This window comes from Hemibagrus wyckioides, linkage group LG07 (assembly GCF_019097595.1).
Source record: "Hemibagrus wyckioides isolate EC202008001 linkage group LG07, SWU_Hwy_1.0, whole genome shotgun sequence".
Lineage (NCBI taxonomy): Eukaryota > Metazoa > Chordata > Actinopteri > Siluriformes > Bagridae > Hemibagrus > Hemibagrus wyckioides.
Genome location: NC_080716.1, coordinates 21,712,401 through 21,732,904, shown reverse-complemented (window position 1 = coordinate 21,732,904; position 20,504 = coordinate 21,712,401). Strand labels below are relative to the sequence as shown.

Below are 20,504 nucleotides of genomic sequence, written 5' to 3'. Positions count from 1 at the left end.
TAAAACCGAGAAAGGATTCATTTATTAAAATAGCACATTGTGATCACTTATCCTGTAAATAATAAATAACCTGTTACAGATGGAAAGTAATGGAAAAAAAAACCAATACACGATTACATATATTACTCCATGTTATGGAGAGATATGAACAATTATACAATATCTGCTTAATATCATCCATAAGCCAAAAGTCCCATCAAGCCCCTCTTTACTAAACTATAATGAAGTTTTTAAAACATGTTTTCTCAACCACATAAAACATTTGGGCTTAAACAATTAATCCTGTTTGAAAAAATTGTACTGACTTGGACAAGTAAGAAAAAATACATACAATACAATGCAATACATTTGGACCATTGCAATGTGAAGTTAATTACTGCAGAGACGATAAGGAAGCTTCTGTAGAAAAACAGGTGACTAAAGAACAGGTTACACAAATGAAACTGAAAGTGTTGACCTGAACAAAGAAGCTTTTACCGTCGTCTTACTAAGAAAAATATAAACCGAAAAATGAGTGAGTATTTTGAGTTTTTGGTATAATTGATGTGTGATCTAGGTTAAATTCTTCACCTAGTGTAATTCGTAAAGTATTATTTATCTTGTGAAAAAGACTGAAGCATTGACGATAAACTATCTTTCAGGGATTATGCTTTGGTGTGTGACTCTGATTCTTTTCAGCTTTATTGAATCTCGATCAGGTATGAAAACTCTGTGTGTGTGTCTGTGTGAATTCTAAGCTTGTTTTATCACCATAGTGTTTTTTTTTTTGCCCTCCAAGTCACTCCACGTTTAGTGGAGCTATAAAATCTGTTTTTGAGAAAAAAACACAGGGGAACCTAAAAATATCTATATATAAATATGAATTGCTCTTTTTTTATGGTGGCTACCAGTTGCCAACATGCTGGAAATCACAAAGCACATAGAAATGTATAAAACGGATACATTAAACTGGCAGCACACCCACAGAGGCTCAGAAACAGCAGCTGCAAATTCTTCCGCATATTGCACACATCGACTGCATGTAGAAACACGCTGCAATCTGATAAAACATCAGAAAAACTGCAATAAGCTAAAAAAAACAGCATACACTGTTTATAAGAAAACATAAATGTTTCAAAAGGACTTAAGCTGCCTTCAAGTAGTATATAGTTATCCTACTTCCCATTTCTGAAGTGGTACGTATCATGTGTAAATTCTGTGTTGTCTTAAAGAACATCAAACGTGCACATTGCCAGGTTTATTCATACATAATTCCTTCTCTTTTTTAACTTTTATTTTGACACCAAAACAAATATTACTTAGCTAGCTTGCTAAGGATAAGAGAATTTTGTTATTTATATAAATAAATGAATATGACCAAACTGGCAAGCACTAACAGTAAAACTGGTTTAGTAATATTAACCTGTTCACATCAAGTGCATGTGTGCAACCTTGTGCAAACAGTGAAAGAGAAAAGATATGAGACAAGACATGAGACACTGCAAACAGACAATACACTACACCTCCTACTGGGGAAATTCATATTTAAGATCATTTCTATCGTATGTATGTGAAGGCAGCATAACTATTTGGCGGAGCATTTTATTTACTTTTCTTACATTCACTTAAGATTTAACAGTCTGTTTTAGTGTTTGACAATCTTAATTTTCTGTAAGTTGTTTTAATGTGAATTGATAATGTTAGAGTAATATAAATTAACCATACATCCTATTTTTAACCATATTTTTTCGGTCCATCTGGCACCGTCAACCATGCCACAGTTCAAGTAACAGAGATCAGCCTGTTGGAAACTATTAACATGTAGTCAACTTCAATGTTTGCAGTGACTAACCTGTATTCATTTAATGTGACCTTAAATGTTTTTGTAATACATAAATATTATAGATTTTTTTCTGACAATCTTTCTGGTCTTTTCTTCCCCACAATACAGAGCGTTTACAGTTGGTTGGTCCTGAAGCTCCTCTTGTTGCTGTCGCTGGTAAAGATCTGATTCTGCCGTGTTTTATCAAACCCAACACCAGTGCTGTGGACATGACAGTGGAGTGGTTCAGACTATATGTAGAAGACTCATTAGTGCATCTCTATAGGGATCATATAGACAGAAATGAAGGTCAGGCTCAGTCCTACAGAAGAAGAACATCACTTTTTAAAGAGGAGCTACAGAAAGGCAACGCTTCACTCAAACTCTCAGATCTCAGAGTCTCTGATGAGGGAAAATATAAGTGTCTTGTTGAGGACAAAACCTGGTACGATGACATCACTGTGGACGTCACTGTCACTGAGGGTAAGATCTATTTCTGCACTGAAGATTTATACAGAAAAAATTATACTATGTAAAACTGTTTTTTTCTTTTAAATTAAAATTTTTAATCTGTTTGTGCATGCATAAACCTTTTAAAATCTGAAGCATTTGAACAGGCGTTAAAGTGGGAGTTCACTTTCTTACTGAATGATTCACAGCACAGGAGTCACACAGACATACACTCACCGAGGACTTTATTAGGATAGAAATACTGGCTAGGGCTGCCATCTTCTCTCCAAAAAAGTCAGAATTCTTTATGTCATGGATTCCAGAAGATGTTGAAAACATTCCCATGAGATTCTTGTCTATATTGACATGTTTGTCATGCAGTTCCTGCCGATTTTTCAAGAGAACTTTCATGCACAATAATTTTTCACAAAGAAGCAACTAGAAAAACTGGCAATAAATGTTAATAAGTCTTTGTATTTCAGTCATTTGTTTGTTTACCTAAAAATCACTTGCCTAACACAAATGCCATAGTTGATCATTCTAACTAACTTTATAATGTAATATAAAACAAATATTGTTATTGTACTACTATAATGTCTCATGTACAAAATGCTCAGGGAAGTTGATCAGTATATAAAAAAAGATGTAGAAATGTAGCTGTGTGAAGCAAAAGATATTTAATCGAATGGGTTTAGGACAAACAACCAGTTTCAGATGTTTCTTTTGGCAAACTGCAATTTCACAAAAACTAATTTTTGTATTTAGTATTTACTAATTTTTGTTTTTAGTATTTAGTGTTGATGAACCTTTGCTGGGAAAATTACATTGTTTTATTATTTTTGATGTTTATTTTCAAATTGATGTTTATTGCTGTTTGTTTGTTAAAAAGCTTATATTATTATTTTTGTTTATTGCCCATAGTTCTGGGAAGCCACCCAGTGATCAGGATGGAGAGTTATGATAACTCAGGAGGGATTAATCTAGTGTGTGAGTCCAGAGGCTGGAACCCTGAACCTGAGGTTCTGTGGCTGGACAGAGAAGGAGTCACTCTGTCTGCTGAAGATACACAGATACACAGAGACACTGAGGGCTTCAGCATTAAACGCCGCATCACTGTTAATGATCATAGTGACTCCAACAGGTTTTACTGCAGACTTCAGCAAAAACATCACATGATGGAGACAGAGGTTATCATCAATAGTAAGTGTCTATAATTATAAAACTTTTACACTTAGGTTAGACTGTTAGACTTAGGTTAGACATTCTGCTGTAGTCATTACAGATTAAGGTTAAATATAATGACACATGAAGAACACATACTATTTACACATCTGAACTTGTTCGTTTAATTTTATTTTATCTGCTGGCAATACTGCAACACTGTTCTGTGTAAGAGTATGGTTTATACCTATAAATTAATTGAATGATTTCTTTAAGATATCTGTGATGTGGTAAATGTGGTTTCATTTTAGGTAAAGTTTTTCATGCTTGGAAATGGATTGTCGGGATTTCAGTCTCAGCATGTCTTATTGCTGTTGGATTAATAACTGCAGTAACTGCAGTTGTTTGTCTCAAGACAAAGTCTCAAGGTACAATAAAATTTATTATGCAGATTATACAACACAACTGTCTTTGGTCAGGAGCCCAGTATATCTTTATATTTTAGATATATATTTTCATGTTACATTTCTAAGCTGGTTACCTAGTTCTGCTGTTTTGGCTTCATTTTCAAGTTTCATTGAGAAGTGAACTTTTTACAGTGTACTTTATGCATAGGGCTTAATCATTCACCAAATATATAAAAGTATAAAAAGTGAAAACAATCAGAAGCATTTTAGGGAAAATAGAGACAATAATAAACTGGTTGTATAAGTGTGCAAAACCTTTTATAATTGTCTTCAGAATGAACCAGTCACATTTAATCTCATGTAAAAAGTAATTTACCCCAAAATAAAGATCAGCTATTTCTTCAAGATTTTCATCACATCTTCTGGGTTTACATCACAAAGAACAGGACAGAGATGTAGTGTAACGAAGGAAACAAAGATGTCCCTCCAAAATGTATGAACAGACAAGACAAAAAAATACCAGGGAGGCTGTAAAGAGAAATACAACAACATTAAAGAAGCTGCAGGAATATATGACAAATACTGATTACAAAAGACAACAATCTCTTAACGTGTCTGGTCTGTGGAGTATGGCAGCTAGACAGAAGCTCTCAGAAAAAGCACATCACTAAAAGACCAGCATATGCATAGTGCAGCCTGGTGGTGGTGGGTTTTGTTGAATGTAAACGTTGACTGCAGTTTCCCAGGATAATTTCAGTTGATACTTTACATTTGCTATATGTATTGACTTACTTTGATTAAAATGATGAACAATTTAAACTAGCAAGCAAATCATAGTACAATCAGTCATGAATCAAAGCTGTAAATTCTTTTCCTTTTTAATTAAAGAATATAACTACATATTAATTAATAAATCTGGACTTACCACTTTGACTTATACACCTATCAGGCATAACATTATGACCACCTGCCTAATATTGTGTTGGTCCCCCTTTTGCTGCCAAAACAGCCCTGACCTGTCATGCACTGTGTATTCTGACACCTTTCTATCAGAACCAGCATTAACTTCGTTCAGCAATTTGAGCAACAGAAGCTTGTCTGTTGGATTGGATCACACGTCAACTTTGAGCAAAAAATGTTCATTTGCTGCGTAATATATCCCACCGACTAACAGGTGCCATGATGAGGAGATAATCAGTGTTACTCACTTCATCTGTCAGTGCTCATAATGTTATGCCTGATCAGTGTATAATGCACCATTATCAGTTGCACTTTAGGTAATGATGTACTAAGTATACAAGAAAGATTTCAGGTAAAAAGCCATCCTTCAGTTCTATGTTTTCATTTATTATGGTCTAAAAAGTCACTGTATAATCCTTACCAACTTTTTTAAACAACCAAATAACCTCAGGTGACAACATTTCATATACCGTCATTTTTTCCGCAAAAAAAATATATTTTTGCTAAAAATTGCTCTGAGAGATTAGTCTGTTGTGAGGACAGATTGTTGTGTGTATGATTTTTGTCCCACAGACTGCATGATTTTTATTTTTATTATTTATTCAAAAATGAATCATATATCTTTTATATCACCAGCTAGTTAGACCTAGCCAGACAACATTTTGACGGATCACTGAATTTTAAAGTGCACTCAATTATACCTATGCCTGTTCAGTCTATATTTCATACTGATGCCAGTGAAATACAGTATGATGTCTTGGCTAAACAAGTTTAATTAAGAAGAGATTTATTTACAGTGTACATAATCATAATGCTTAACCATTAATGAAATATATAACAGTATATAACCAAATATATATTAATGGAAATTACATTTCATAACTGCAATCTGATTTGTGTTGTCACTCTTACAGTGCTTAAGCATTTTCTACTTTTGTTTACTATAAAATGTAGAGAAAATATTCAGAACAAATTTGTTTAAATCAAATGTGTTTAATCAAATCTGTTTTATCCTCAGAAATGCAGAAGGAGAAGCAGTCTGCAGGTGAGATTAAAATCTTTTGTTCAAGATACCTATTATGTAATTGAGCAATCTATAGAAAGAACATCTATAAAACAATCAACAGAATCCAACCTACAGACAGACAATAAAAATCTTTTAAACAGTGAGAGGTGTCTTCAAAGATGTGTTCACCCTGAATAAATGTAATCACAAAGGTATCTGGGAAGTTTGTTAGATTGTTTAGACTGCTGTAGTGTAGTGCAGGTTTTAATGTAGGTGTTAATGTATTCACTGATAGAGACTTCAAACACTCTTGTATGTCACTCTGGATAAGAGTGTCTGTGAAATGCCAGAAATGTAAATGTTTTACACAAAAAGGTACAGGAATAAAGGACAGTGTGTGTGTGCACATTTGTTTGGACACAAGTAAAATAAATGACTGAGATATCAAGAAATAGATGACACAAAATCTGCCATTTACAGGGGTGTATAGACTTATTATTTCCATTTTATTGGCAGGAAATTACAGCCATTGTAATGCCAGATGATGCAAAAAATGTCCTGAACTGAAAAATTACTAAACCGGGCAGAGAAACAGATCAAATCCAAAAAAAAAAAAAAAAACTTGAAAGGAATTATTTAATTTTTATGAAATTCATTAAATATTTGGCACATTTTTGACAGATTAAATTTTGTTTGAAGATATGAAACTATTTCATGTGACACACAAAAACTCATTGAGAGGACTCAATAAAGGGGTAAATAATTCCCCTGAATGCAAGTTAGTGGATTTCTTTATTTTGTAGAATAATATTGCATGCAGGTAAGCAAAATGTCTTAGACACCACATTTCTGCTGTCAGCTCTTCAACTATAGCTGACTAATAACTGTAATATTAACATTTTAATATTGTCTGTTTTCAGAGAGGCAGATACAGAGGCTGAAAACTGGTAATTATACCTTACATATATATATAACTTTTTAACTATTTCACACAGTGTCTGAAGCACTGTGAGTTGAGGACATGAGTTTCTGTCTGTCAGCGCTGCATGTTATACTGCTGAGCTGAATGTAATTCATGGGCAGCAACAATATTTTTCCCCCTGAAAAATACTGTAGGTTTTGTTGAATGTAAACACTGACTGCGCCATTATAAATTGCACTTTAGGTAATGATGTAGTAGTGCACAGAGGAAAAGAAAGATTATGGAAAAAGAAAAAAGACCATCCTTCAGTTCTATGTTTTCATTTATCATGGTCTAAAAAACAGCTGTGTGAGCCTTACAAAATTCTGTAAACAAACAAATAACCTCAGGTGACCACAAACAAAAGATTTCATATGCTGTCATTTTTATTTACCAAAAAAATAAATAAATTGCTCTGACAGATTAGTCTGTTGTGAGGTTAGATTGTTGTTTGCATTATTTTCTCCCATAGTTTGCATGTGAAAAGACACAATCATAGAACTGATACAGAATCTGACAGCCTTGACCAGTTCAGGTTTTTACCTACACACGTTCAGTCTACATTTCATACCAATGTCAGTGAAATATGATGTTTTGGCTAAACAAGTTTAATTGTGAAGATATTTGTTTACAGTTTACATAATCATAATGCTTAATCATTAATCAAATATATACCAGTATTTAACCAAATATATATTCATGTATAATTACATTTCATAACTGCAATCATACTGCCGATCATACAGTGCTTAATCAATTTATACATTTGTTTATATGTAGACAAAATATTTAAAACATATTTGTTCAAATCAAATGTGTTTCATCAAATCTGTTTTATCCTCAGTGATACAGATGGAGGAGCAGTATGCAGGTGAGAAAGACATTTTTCAGCTTTTAAGATCATACCTATTATGTAATTGAGCAATCTATAGAAAGAACATATATGAAACACACTCCAACCTATAGACAGCCAATTAAAATCTGTAAAACAGTGTGAGGTGTCTTTCAGTGGCCGTGCATTTCACACCTAGGCCTTCACCGGTGTCCTTCCTCAATTAATCCACCTCTATACCATTATGACGCCATGGCAATAGATACTAATCAACTGTTAAATAGCAAAGTAAAAAAGAAATTAGTCTACAGTGTTTCACACCTCACAAGGAATAGTCCATTTTATTACGGTTACTTTTCTCAAAAAAGACATTCTTGATGCCGAATGCAGCAAACTGCAATCTCCGGAGGACGCAGCATCCGAAATGAGACGCAGTGAATATAGAAACAATGTATATGGACGGGTCACTGCCTCTGACTACTCCAATTATCCAGTCAAACGATGGGAAATTGCTGATGTAATCGTATGCCTGCTAGATGGCCTGATGATGTCAGCCACTGGATGAAATATGATTGGATAAATACTCTTATCATAAATATACACTACTGGAAGCAGCGCAACCGAGAGAACAGCTATGAAATGTAGAGAATAGACTATTGGGAATAATTTAATACACATTCATGGTAAAATATATTAAATATATTAAAATGCAAGTCAGTGATTCAAATCACTGCTGTTTAGACCAGCAGAGAAGGCCTTGCTGGCCCTGACGGCCCACCACTGGTGTCTTTAGAGATGTGTTCACCCTGAATAAAGGTAATCACAAAGGTATCTGGGAGGTTTGTTAGGTTTTTTAGGTTGATGTAATCATGAAGGTTTCACACAAAAAGTGTTTTAAACAAGATTAAAAATAATAACTATGTACTGAACTTTTTCAGATTGGGGTGTGTGTGTGTGTGTGTGTGTGTGTGTGTGAGTGTGTGTGTGTGTGTGTGTGTGGTCAGAAATAAATACAAATAAATGACTGAGAAGGACTACTATCTTAACAGATGGCATTAGTGCTGAACACAAAATCTGCCAATTTACCAGGAGAGTATAGACTTTTTATTTCCATTTTATGGGTCATCATTACAATGGGCAGCATAGATAAATATTTATTATAATAAATATTCATAAATATTTTTATAAAACAGTGCTAATAAATGTATGGCAAGCCTTTGGTAAAATGTCTAGAATGATATTAGAGGTCTTTTTGCAAATTTGTCTTCATATAGAAAAACAATGATTAAGTATTATAATGAGTTGATTGAGATATCTGAGGTTAATTTTTTTTTAGAAACTGAAAATTCTTGACACTTGGAGAAAGCTGCAGAAGGAACACATTGTGCCTCATAATACTGTAATAAATATACATTTGATCAACACTTTAGTTTGAGGTCATTACATTGATTTGTCTGGCAGTCATATGGGCTTCCAATAGATACCACAGGAGAATGGTAAAAATGTGTTCACCTGCTTTTTGTGAGGTATACTAATAGTATATACTTTTTATAAGATCACAGAATGGTCAATGGAGCTCTGGTTTAATAAGGATTTGTACTTATAAAGCCCACATGCCAGCCAAATGAATAATTTTAATGCCATTAAATGATGACGATAATACATACAGTATATTCACTTTTATCAGGCTGTTTCTACAGGACCAGTTGCTGTTGGGCAACTTTTCCCACACAGTAAATGAAATTATAATTTATTTACTCAGATAATCTTTGTCAAATTAAATTCTGTTTGAAGATATGAAACTATTACATGTGATATGCAAAAACACTGGACTCAGTAAGGGTCTCTCCAGTAACTCTACGTTATTTTGTAGAATAATATTGCATGCAGGTAAGCAAAATGTCTTAGACACCACATTTCTGCTGTCAGCTCTTCAACTATAGCTGACTAATAACTGTAATATTAACATTTTAATATTGTCTGTTTTCAGAGAGGCAGATACAGAGGCTGAAAACTGGTAATTATACCTTACATATATATATAACTTTTTAACTATTTCACACAGTGTCTGAAGCACTGTGAGTTGAGGACATGAGTTTCTGTCTGTCAGCGCTGCATGTTATACTGCTGAGCTGAATGTAATTCATGGGCAGCAACAATATTTTTCCCCCTGAAAAATACTGTAGGTTTTGTTGAATGTAAACACTGACTGCGCCATTATAAATTGCACTTTAGGTAATGATGTAGTAGTGCACAGAGGAAAAGAAAGATTATGGAAAAAGAAAAAAGACCATCCTTCAGTTCTATGTTTTCATTTATCATGGTCTAAAAAACAGCTGTGTGAGCCTTACAAAATTCTGTAAACAAACAAATAACCTCAGGTGACCACAAACAAAAGATTTCATATGCTGTCATTTTTATTTACCAAAAAAATAAATAAATTGCTCTGACAGATTAGTCTGTTGTGAGGTTAGATTGTTGTTTGCATTATTTTCTCCCATAGTTTGCATGTGAAAAGACACAATCATAGAACTGATACAGAATCTGACAGCCTTGACCAGTTCAGGTTTTTACCTACACACGTTCAGTCTACATTTCATACCAATGTCAGTGAAATATGATGTTTTGGCTAAACAAGTTTAATTGTGAAGATATTTGTTTACAGTTTACATAATCATAATGCTTAATCATTAATCAAATATATACCAGTATTTAACCAAATATATATTCATGTATAATTACATTTCATAACTGCAATCATACTGCCGATCATACAGTGCTTAATCAATTTATACATTTGTTTATATGTAGACAAAATATTTAAAACATATTTGTTCAAATCAAATGTGTTTCATCAAATCTGTTTTATCCTCAGTGATACAGATGGAGGAGCAGTATGCAGGTGAGAAAGACATTTTTCAGCTTTTAAGATCATACCTATTATGTAATTGAGCAATCTATAGAAAGAACATATATGAAACACACTCCAACCTATAGACAGCCAATTAAAATCTGTAAAACAGTGTGAGGTGTCTTTCAGTGGCCGTGCATTTCACACCTAGGCCTTCACCGGTGTCCTTCCTCAATTAATCCACCTCTATACCATTATGACGCCATGGCAATAGATACTAATCAACTGTTAAATAGCAAAGTAAAAAAGAAATTAGTCTACAGTGTTTCACACCTCACAAGGAATAGTCCATTTTATTACGGTTACTTTTCTCAAAAAAGACATTCTTGATGCCGAATGCAGCAAACTGCAATCTCCGGAGGACGCAGCATCCGAAATGAGACGCAGTGAATATAGAAACAATGTATATGGACGGGTCACTGCCTCTGACTACTCCAATTATCCAGTCAAACGATGGGAAATTGCTGATGTAATCGTATGCCTGCTAGATGGCCTGATGATGTCAGCCACTGGATGAAATATGATTGGATAAATACTCTTATCATAAATATACACTACTGGAAGCAGCGCAACCGAGAGAACAGCTATGAAATGTAGAGAATAGACTATTGGGAATAATTTAATACACATTCATGGTAAAATATATTAAATATATTAAAATGCAAGTCAGTGATTCAAATCACTGCTGTTTAGACCAGCAGAGAAGGCCTTGCTGGCCCTGACGGCCCACCACTGGTGTCTTTAGAGATGTGTTCACCCTGAATAAAGGTAATCACAAAGGTATCTGGGAGGTTTGTTAGGTTTTTTAGGTTGATGTAATCATGAAGGTTTCACACAAAAAGTGTTTTAAACAAGATTAAAAATAATAACTATGTACTGAACTTTTTCAGATTGGGGTGTGTGTGTGTGTGTGTGTGTGTGTGTGTGTGAGTGTGTGTGTGTGTGTGTGTGTGGTCAGAAATAAATACAAATAAATGACTGAGAAGGACTACTATCTTAACAGATGGCATTAGTGCTGAACACAAAATCTGCCAATTTACCAGGAGAGTATAGACTTTTTATTTCCATTTTATGGGTCATCATTACAATGGGCAGCATAGATAAATATTTATTATAATAAATATTCATAAATATTTTTATAAAACAGTGCTAATAAATGTATGGCAAGCCTTTGGTAAAATGTCTAGAATGATATTAGAGGTCTTTTTGCAAATTTGTCTTCATATAGAAAAACAATGATTAAGTATTATAATGAGTTGATTGAGATATCTGAGGTTAATTTTTTTTTAGAAACTGAAAATTCTTGACACTTGGAGAAAGCTGCAGAAGGAACACATTGTGCCTCATAATACTGTAATAAATATACATTTGATCAACACTTTAGTTTGAGGTCATTACATTGATTTGTCTGGCAGTCATATGGGCTTCCAATAGATACCACAGGAGAATGGTAAAAATGTGTTCACCTGCTTTTTGTGAGGTATACTAATAGTATATACTTTTTATAAGATCACAGAATGGTCAATGGAGCTCTGGTTTAATAAGGATTTGTACTTATAAAGCCCACATGCCAGCCAAATGAATAATTTTAATGCCATTAAATGATGACGATAATACATACAGTATATTCACTTTTATCAGGCTGTTTCTACAGGACCAGTTGCTGTTGGGCAACTTTTCCCACACAGTAAATGAAATTATAATTTATTTACTCAGATAATCTTTGTCAAATTAAATTCTGTTTGAAGATATGAAACTATTACATGTGATATGCAAAAACACTGGACTCAGTAAGGGTCTCTCCAGTAACTCTACGTTATTTTGTAGAATAATATTGCATGCAGGTAAGCAAAATTTCTTAGACACCACATTTCTGCTGTCAGCTCTTCAACTATAGCTGATTAATAACTGTAATATTAAAATTTTAATTTTTAATTTCAGACAGGTGGATACAGATGCTGAAAGATGGTAATTATACCTGAACTTATTAACTATATTATACAGTGTCTGAATCACTGTGAGTTTATTTCAATGCTGAGACTTCACCAGGTGTGTCTGTGGTTATAAGAAATCTGTTGGTGGATGATCTGCACCTTTACCTCAGTCTAATTAGTGGCTCTGACAGGTGAGGTGATATGTGACTGCTGTAACAGTAGTGGAGTAGCACTGGATATTATGAAAACAATGAGCTGCAAAACTATACATATATGAACACAGTTCTGGTATTACAACTAGCAGTACAGTAAACAACGTGACAGCAAAAACCAAGGCAGCTAATACTAGTGCAATTAAATAATAATTTATTAACTGTATGACCTTTGCTAACACTCAAAATGTCTTGCCAAGTTTATATAATCATTGCTTTTTAAATGAACTGCAATGACAGGATGAACATAGGATATAAAAACAATTTTTAGACGGATAATTTACAGCTCAGCTGGATGTAATTCATAGGAAGCAGCAATACTTTTCCCACTTAAAAATAGGTTTTGTTGAGTGTAAACACTGACAACAGTTTACCACTATAATTTCAGTTGCTTTTTTAACTTACTTTTTAAAATTATGGAATATTTGAGCTAGCATGTTATACATTTGTTTATATAGTTAAAACAAATGTGTTCAAATCAAATGTTTCATCAAATCTGTTTTATCCTCAGAGATGCAGAAGGAGGATCTGTACGCAGGTGAGAATGAAAGTTTTATGCTTTTAAGATCATGTTTATGTAATTGAGCAATCTATAGAAATATCATCTATAAAACAAACAGCAAACACCAGCCGAGAGACAGCCATTAAAAATCTGTTAAACAGTGAGAGGTTGTAATGAAGCTCTGATGCCAGATGGATTGGAATCCATTTGCGGATAACAGTTTAATAAGAGACGGCAATAATCCATGTGTTTGGTCAGTAGTAAATACAAATAAATGACTCTAAAAGAATAGATGGCCACTATCTAGTGCTAACTGATAATATAATGAACAGAGCAATTTACATTATAACTAAAACCCATGTCTAAATCTGTAGCCATTGTCATCATCCAAGGACACCAACTGCAGATATAACACTCCAATTGTGGTAGTAAATGATAGTAAAAGAATAAATAAATGCTGCTACAAACAATTCACTACTGAAACAAATCAGATCTATCTGAATAAATAATTCAGGCATTATTTTAACAACACTGAACAATACAGTAATGTCAGTGGGAGGGAAAATGTAATTAATTTGAGTAATAACCAGTGGTGGGCAAAATACACATCTCCTGTACTTTAGTGAAAGTAGAGATACGCTAGTTTCAATGTTAGTCCTGTAAAAGTAGAAGTCCCCATTTGAATTTCTACTTGAGTTAACAAGCAAAACTTGTATCCGAATGTATCCAAATGTACTTCTGTGCTATGTATCACTCTACTCACACATGCCTGTTAATACAATGTCTTAGAAATCAACATCATACAGATGTCAGTTAACATTATTCTGAGCAGTCAAGGTGTGCAAGGGGAACATAGCAGGATTTGAGAACAACTACGTTTTCCTGTTAAGATTCATGTTATACTTAAGATAATAACAAATTAAAACCTGACACACTTTACCATGCAGATGGTTTTGTGTGTGTCCGTGTTTACAGGGAAAAGGCATGAGCACTACACAACAAAAAAGACCATTATATAAAGACAGGGTCTGTAGCTTATAAATTGTTTCCTCCCTAAAGTGCTTAAAAATGAAAACATATGTAACACAGCAGAAGAAAATAATAAGTACTATAGCAGGACAATCTGACTTGGTAACTCATACAGAATAACTAATGAGTGATGGACACTCCTGTGTCCTGGGGAATCAGGTTTAAACAAATGACAAGTGAGGATCTAACCAGATTCACTTGCTGCAGAAACTTGCTGCTCTACAGATTCAGAGGGAAAAAAGTTCAAATTCAGCACAGTCAGTATTTCAGTATTTAGTTACATAATGCTTTGGTGTGTGATGAACAATTACGGTATTTGTGCAGTAATCTTATCCTAAAAAACCTATGAAAAACCTATGAAAAAGAAAATTTTACTTGGTAATGTCAATAATAAAAGTTGACCTGTTGGGTTATTGTGTTGCTGTGTAACATCAGTAAAGTTAATATAGACTGCTGCTCAAGAGTTATTGATTACGCTAGCTTACTTGGCTAACTAAAGCATAACTAGCCATGTACAACATAATTAAGATTTTATCACATACACAATAAAATCCTTCATTGTTGCGAGCTAACATTAGATTTCATATTTTAAAAAATTGAACTTGATTTTAAAACAAATTTGAAACAAATCCTGCAGGTCCGGCCATGGGTGTGTGGGTAGAGGAATAGGGTCAGGGTTTTCTTCCATCATAGGCTACAGTATTTCAGACTGGAACACTGCAGTTTTACTGCTACTTTACTGTTTGTGCTCACTGCATTTAGTGAAACCGAATTGCATTTAATTCATTACTGCCCTCCACTATAATAAAGGTAAACATAATGCATCAAACACCACACTTTTACTGTGTTACTGTCTACAAAAATGTAGAGCAGAAAAGACACACACAGTATCTGGTTTTCACACACATAATTCTTGAAGAGAATTCTTTAATAATAATAATAATAACAATAATGTATTAAACAGCATTCTACAAGTATCTAAGAAGAGTCTATAATATTAATATTTTTCTCTTTTCAGAAATGCAGAGACAGAGTGTGGAATACGGTAATTACACCTGTGTTTGTAAAAAAAAAAATTAGGACTTTTTGTGACTTGGATATATACAGTTCCCTCCAAATGCATTGTATTGCAGGGTCAACTCTATTTTTTTTATCCACTTTGGTTTCAGATAAAAAGATGAACATGTGACAATAGATCAGGCTCCATTTCCTGACATTTACATCTAGATGTGTTAAAAAACTCAGAAAATTGCACCTTTTGTCTAAATCTGTCTTTTCAAGTGATAAAATGATGGAAACGTGACAGACATGCGTTCCTTGTTGCCCAAAGAGGTCTGTTAGATTGATTGTTTAAACACATAGTACTGAATGTATTCATTAAGTATTAGAATCAAGATTCATTGGGACCAAAGTGATGGAAATGAAGAAATGATCTGTTTATCGTCCAAAACATGGTGGAAGTTGAGTCATGACTTGGGCTTGTGTGGCTACTTCTGCAACAGGCTCACTAATCTTTGTTAATGATGTAACTCATGATGGTAGCAGCAGAATGAATTCAGAAGTTTACAGAGAAATTTCCCTAGTCATATTGGGAGGAATTTCAACATCCAGCAAAACAGTGACTCAAAACACAATGCCAGCAACATAATGGACTTAATTAGAGGGAAAAGTGGAAGGTTTTAGATTGGCAAAGTCAGTCACCAAACCTTAACCAAACTGAGCAGCATTTCACCTCCATTTCACACCCAAAACAAACAGTAACTGAAGGAAGGGTAAATAAAAGTATTAAAAGCTTCACGAAAAAAATGCAACAGTTTGGTGATGTCCATCAGTCATCATGAAAAAATTTATTTTATTAACTTTTTATTTGTTCTGTTTTGTTTAATCTAACTTTATTTGGAAAAATATATTTTTAATTACATGTTTTCACAGAGTTTGTAAAGAAGAAACAGTATGCAGGTAAGAACAATTTTACCTTTCCATTTTCATTACAGTTAATCAGTTCAGATAATCCTAACTGTAAAAATATGGCAGAGGACTATTTAATGGCTATAAAATATATAAATTAACAGGTAACTAGACTGATAGATTGTAAAGATGATGGGATTTTTTTAAAAAAGGAAACCACCAGTTACTTTCAGCAATGCTGTAATTTTTTATTAAGACATGAAACAATGTGCCAAAAGTAAAAAAAATATATGATGATGATTACAGAAATATGTACTTTTTAAAAAGTAAACTATGCTGCTTAATCACATCATGTGTTGAGTGACATAGTATATAAATCATGTAGCTTAGTTAGCTAATCTGATTATGGAAAGCTTTTTCAGCTTTTCTGACTGTTTTGTCTACCATGTTTAGACTATTAATACTTATTGATATAATGAATTTTATACTCATCTGTATCATAGATGTTAAAGTCATATCTGTGTGATGTGTGATATTTGTTGATACTATTTCAGGTGTGTTTGTGTGTGAATGCTTTTACCATAGTATCATATTCTTAGAGTAAGATACAACACGAGAGACAGAGACAAAACTGGAAGACAGACAATAATCCAAATAACCAAAGAGTTTTGCTAGACATTGAGAGAAAGGCTGTGCGCTATCAAGTTTTCAATCTGTTTAATTGATATAAATGACTGTATTGTTTTGAATCTATAGTTCACTGTCGGAACCCAGAGCCTCCCTCCAGGTGGACACCACAGGGTGGTCCTAGAGGCTTCTCCAATTACCAATATAATCCAATAGTTGTGTAGTTCCAATTAGAAATTTGCAGAAAACAAAGAAATAAAGTACTCCTCCAGGCTTGGATGAGAAAAAGCAACCGGTTTTATTTAGAAAAAATATCACCGAAACTGGCACTCAAATACACGGATTCATGAATCGATGCAGTCAAACACACCCCCCTTCACAAATCCCCCAGTGTATATATACCCTTTAGCCCAGCTGCCTAACCTTGCTGGATTCTATGTTTCTATGGATTGTTTTGACGTTCACACATTATTCCCCCTGAAAAACAGCCCCACCTTTCTGTGGCCTTCATACACTCTATGGGTCACAAGTTTTAATATTGACACATATTGTTGATCTATCTAACTTCTATTAAACCTTATTTAGCCCAAAAAACACATTTATGTCATTATACCCCTTACACCTTTAATTCAACATTCACCCACATGTTCCATGTATTTGTTGTGGTTGTTCCTGTGTAGTTCAAGGTGACTGGCTGACATTTATTAGAAATCTGAGGACTTTACCACTATTTTTATTATCACATTTACATTTACACCATTCTATGTATTCCCACTATTTAGGCCGCGAGCACTATCCTTAATCTACATCAGGTTACCCAAGTAATACTGCTAATAAGGTAAAAATAAAAGGGAAAAATAGCTCTGCGTGCAGTTTAGGTTGGTTTACGTTGAGTTTGTTTATTATTGATTTATTTAGGCTAGGAGTAGTCAGTTTACTTTAATTTAATTTAATTTAGATTCCTAAAACCTCTCTATTAAAGTCTGTGCTTTTCCATTACAATTACTCAGTGTGTTATGTCCCTATGTTTACATTAACATCCGCCACTGCAATAATATTTTGCTGGCGCTTCAATAACATCTTCTCCAAACCCCCTCCTAAAAAGCTACTTTTTATTTTCATAAGATAATAAGACGTGATATAACACCTGCACATTATATAAGGGTAGTTTTAACTTTAATTTTCCTAAAATAAACACTCTAGTCAGAATTGGGTCAAATAAGACTGTTATGGTGTTCTCACCCTTAAGCCCAAGGATTCTGAACTTCGTCAACATGTTTTTTCAGTCTCAGTGGAGCCAACACCGTGATATGGTACGATTTGCTAGCCTATGCCCTTGTGATGTTTACGCCAAAGCCAGAAAGTTCAAGAATAATAACCCACTAATGATGATTCAGCCAGTTTGCTCATCTCTATTTTTGATTTTATATATTTTTTTGTCCTATAACTTCTATGTTTAAGTTTATGCTAATTTTATCTATTTATCATAAGCTTACCCGTTGACTAATGATTATGGCAGGTGCTTAACAGTAAAAGAACTATTAGATAACCAAATAATCAAATAACTATGATTATTATCAAATAATCAATAAATTAGAGACGCTAATTAGACAGGCAACATATCGATGATTAACAATGAAAGTAAGTACTGATTACCAAAATGAGAATCATCATATATTTAAACATAACTGAATGAATCTAATGATTAACCAATTTATCCTTAATCATTATCTATGATTAAATAATTTATCTAATCTCTTTGTTCATGTCTTAATGATTAAACCTGACTCGGATCTATCTTAAGGATTAAAAGAAAGTATTCAAAATTATTAAAATTAGAATTAAAAATAGCATTAACCTTTCCTTACTGATTAAAATCAGACGTACTTAATGATTAGGTATAAGACAAGTATAAGTTTCAGAAATTTCCCACATCACCCACTCATGGACACACAAAGTAAACAATGGAGAAGCTCTGACCCTCAATGTTTCACAATGAATTGTTTCAATTACAAAAATGTACATGCTTGATTGGAAGGAATCATGTTTCATACATACCGTACATAGAATATATTTTCTCATCAAGTTGTAACGTTAAATATTACTCTCTGAACTAATATATTACTGCTTACGTATTACTTCCCGAAAAAAAGAAATATATTACTCAACACATGTTCCAATCCATCTGTAATCACAGAAACAAACTTGAGTATTAAAATAAAGACTGTAGGCAGTACGTGTTCTGGCTTTATAATTTAGGAGCCATCTTCCTCTGTGCTCAGCAATTCCCTTTTTCATCTCATAGTGACGGTGTTTCTGAGGATCGTTTACTGAGGATCGGCATTTGCAAGAATTTTATATCAATTTATGTGATTCTTCTCTAATTATCTGTCAAGAAATATGTGCCCACATTCTTCAGTTGTTCGCCGTGACGTTTTCCATATTTTTCTCGATTCAATCCCATTAATTGTGTTAATTGAAGAACAAGTACGAAAAATCATATTATACATTTAGGTTCTTGTGCAGTAGCAACAATTCATACAAGGTCAAGCTGACACCAGAAGTAGTCTATACATGGTCTTTTCTTTTATACATCTATGGTTTTAATGTCCACAAGTAACACTGTGACCTGAAAGTGTTATATCTCTGTCTCCCTCTGGTGCTGCTGAGAGGGAAGTGCAGTTGGAACTGTTACAATATCATAATTATTACATAATAACAATCATTATATCCTTATTGCATGAAATATATTTAAGAAAATCCAAACACAGCTAATGTTCTTACAGTAGTAAAATAAATTCAAATTGAGACATAAATAATTTGGGTTTAAGCTCAAAAGATGAATTTGAGAAGAATTTACAGTTTCAGCTTTTGTGTAGATTTGTTTACATGGTAAACAACATAGATCCGAGCACATTCTCGATCAGGGCATGCAATTTATGGATGAGCAAAAATATTGAAACGTGATTGACAGGAGTTTCTTGTTATCCAGATGTGTCCTGTTAGATTGATTGTTTAAACAATAAATAGTTCGGAACATCTACACATGGTTTTAGCCTCCAGTTTTACTGGTGAAGACTGAATGTGTTAAAAAGGATAAACCAGCATGAAGATCAGAGAGCTGTCTATGGGAGAAAAGCCTCTGCATTGTAGCAACACTTATCATGGAGTGTGAAATCTCTTACATTTACACTTATCAGTGTATAATCATTCCCAACTAGAGATGTGATTATTCAATATCCCAAAATATAAACATATCTTTGTCATCATCAGTAAAATTCTGTAACACTGGACAGTAGAATTCAATCCAGATGGTACACCAGTCCATCACAGAGCAAATAAATCTAACATAAATATAACTCTAAACTGGAAGTGTAAGTTACTCTGCTGTGACACTGAGCAGTTCAGTTAATAAAAACCTCCACATGTTCACACTAGAGAGAGATTCATGCAGCAAGTAAAAAACAAAAGAGAGAGAGAGAGAGAGAGAGAGAGAGAGAGAGAAAGTTTGTGTGTGTGCATGTGTGTGTGTCTGTTTGTGTGTGTGTGTGCATGTTTATGTGTTTGTGCGTGTGTGTGTGTGTGCGTAGGCGTGTGTGTGTATGCATGTTTATGTGTGTTTGTGCGTGTGTGTGTGTGTGCGCGCATGTACAGTTGTGCTCAAAATGATTCATACCCTTGGTATTTTATAGTGTTTTTGAGTTGTCTTCTGTGATGAATGAGTTTTATTCTTTCATATATTTAATAAGTGACAAACAACTGAAGAAATAACATTACAATAACAAGAAATACATTTCAAGGGT

The 20,504-nt window shown here is 33.7% G+C and overlaps 1 protein-coding gene across 4 annotated transcripts in view; it reads left to right on the top strand.

Moving 5' to 3' along the window:
* Positions 1-20,504, top strand: part of LOC131355598 (butyrophilin subfamily 1 member A1-like) — a 98,793-nt gene that overhangs the window by 57,456 nt on the left and 20,833 nt on the right. Inside the window, exons 1-14 of one of the 4 annotated variants that reach the window (XM_058393985.1) lie at positions 389-514; positions 642-698; positions 1,931-2,284; positions 3,173-3,451; positions 3,724-3,840; positions 5,798-5,824; positions 6,706-6,732; positions 7,591-7,617; positions 9,569-9,595; positions 10,454-10,480; positions 12,431-12,457; positions 13,147-13,173; positions 15,185-15,211; positions 16,099-16,125. The exons of the other annotated variants lie outside the window; for them this stretch is intronic. Of the exons in view, the coding sequence (XP_058249968.1) occupies positions 511-514; positions 642-698; positions 1,931-2,284; positions 3,173-3,451; positions 3,724-3,840; positions 5,798-5,824; positions 6,706-6,732; positions 7,591-7,617; positions 9,569-9,595; positions 10,454-10,480; positions 12,431-12,457; positions 13,147-13,173; positions 15,185-15,211; positions 16,099-16,125 (1,054 nt within the window). The 5' untranslated portion in view covers positions 389-510. Of the gene's footprint in view, positions 1-388; positions 515-641; positions 699-1,930; positions 2,285-3,172; positions 3,452-3,723; positions 3,841-5,797; positions 5,825-6,705; positions 6,733-7,590; positions 7,618-9,568; positions 9,596-10,453; positions 10,481-12,430; positions 12,458-13,146; positions 13,174-15,184; positions 15,212-16,098; positions 16,126-20,504 lie in introns of those variants that run through there. 4 annotated transcript variants of the gene reach the window in all.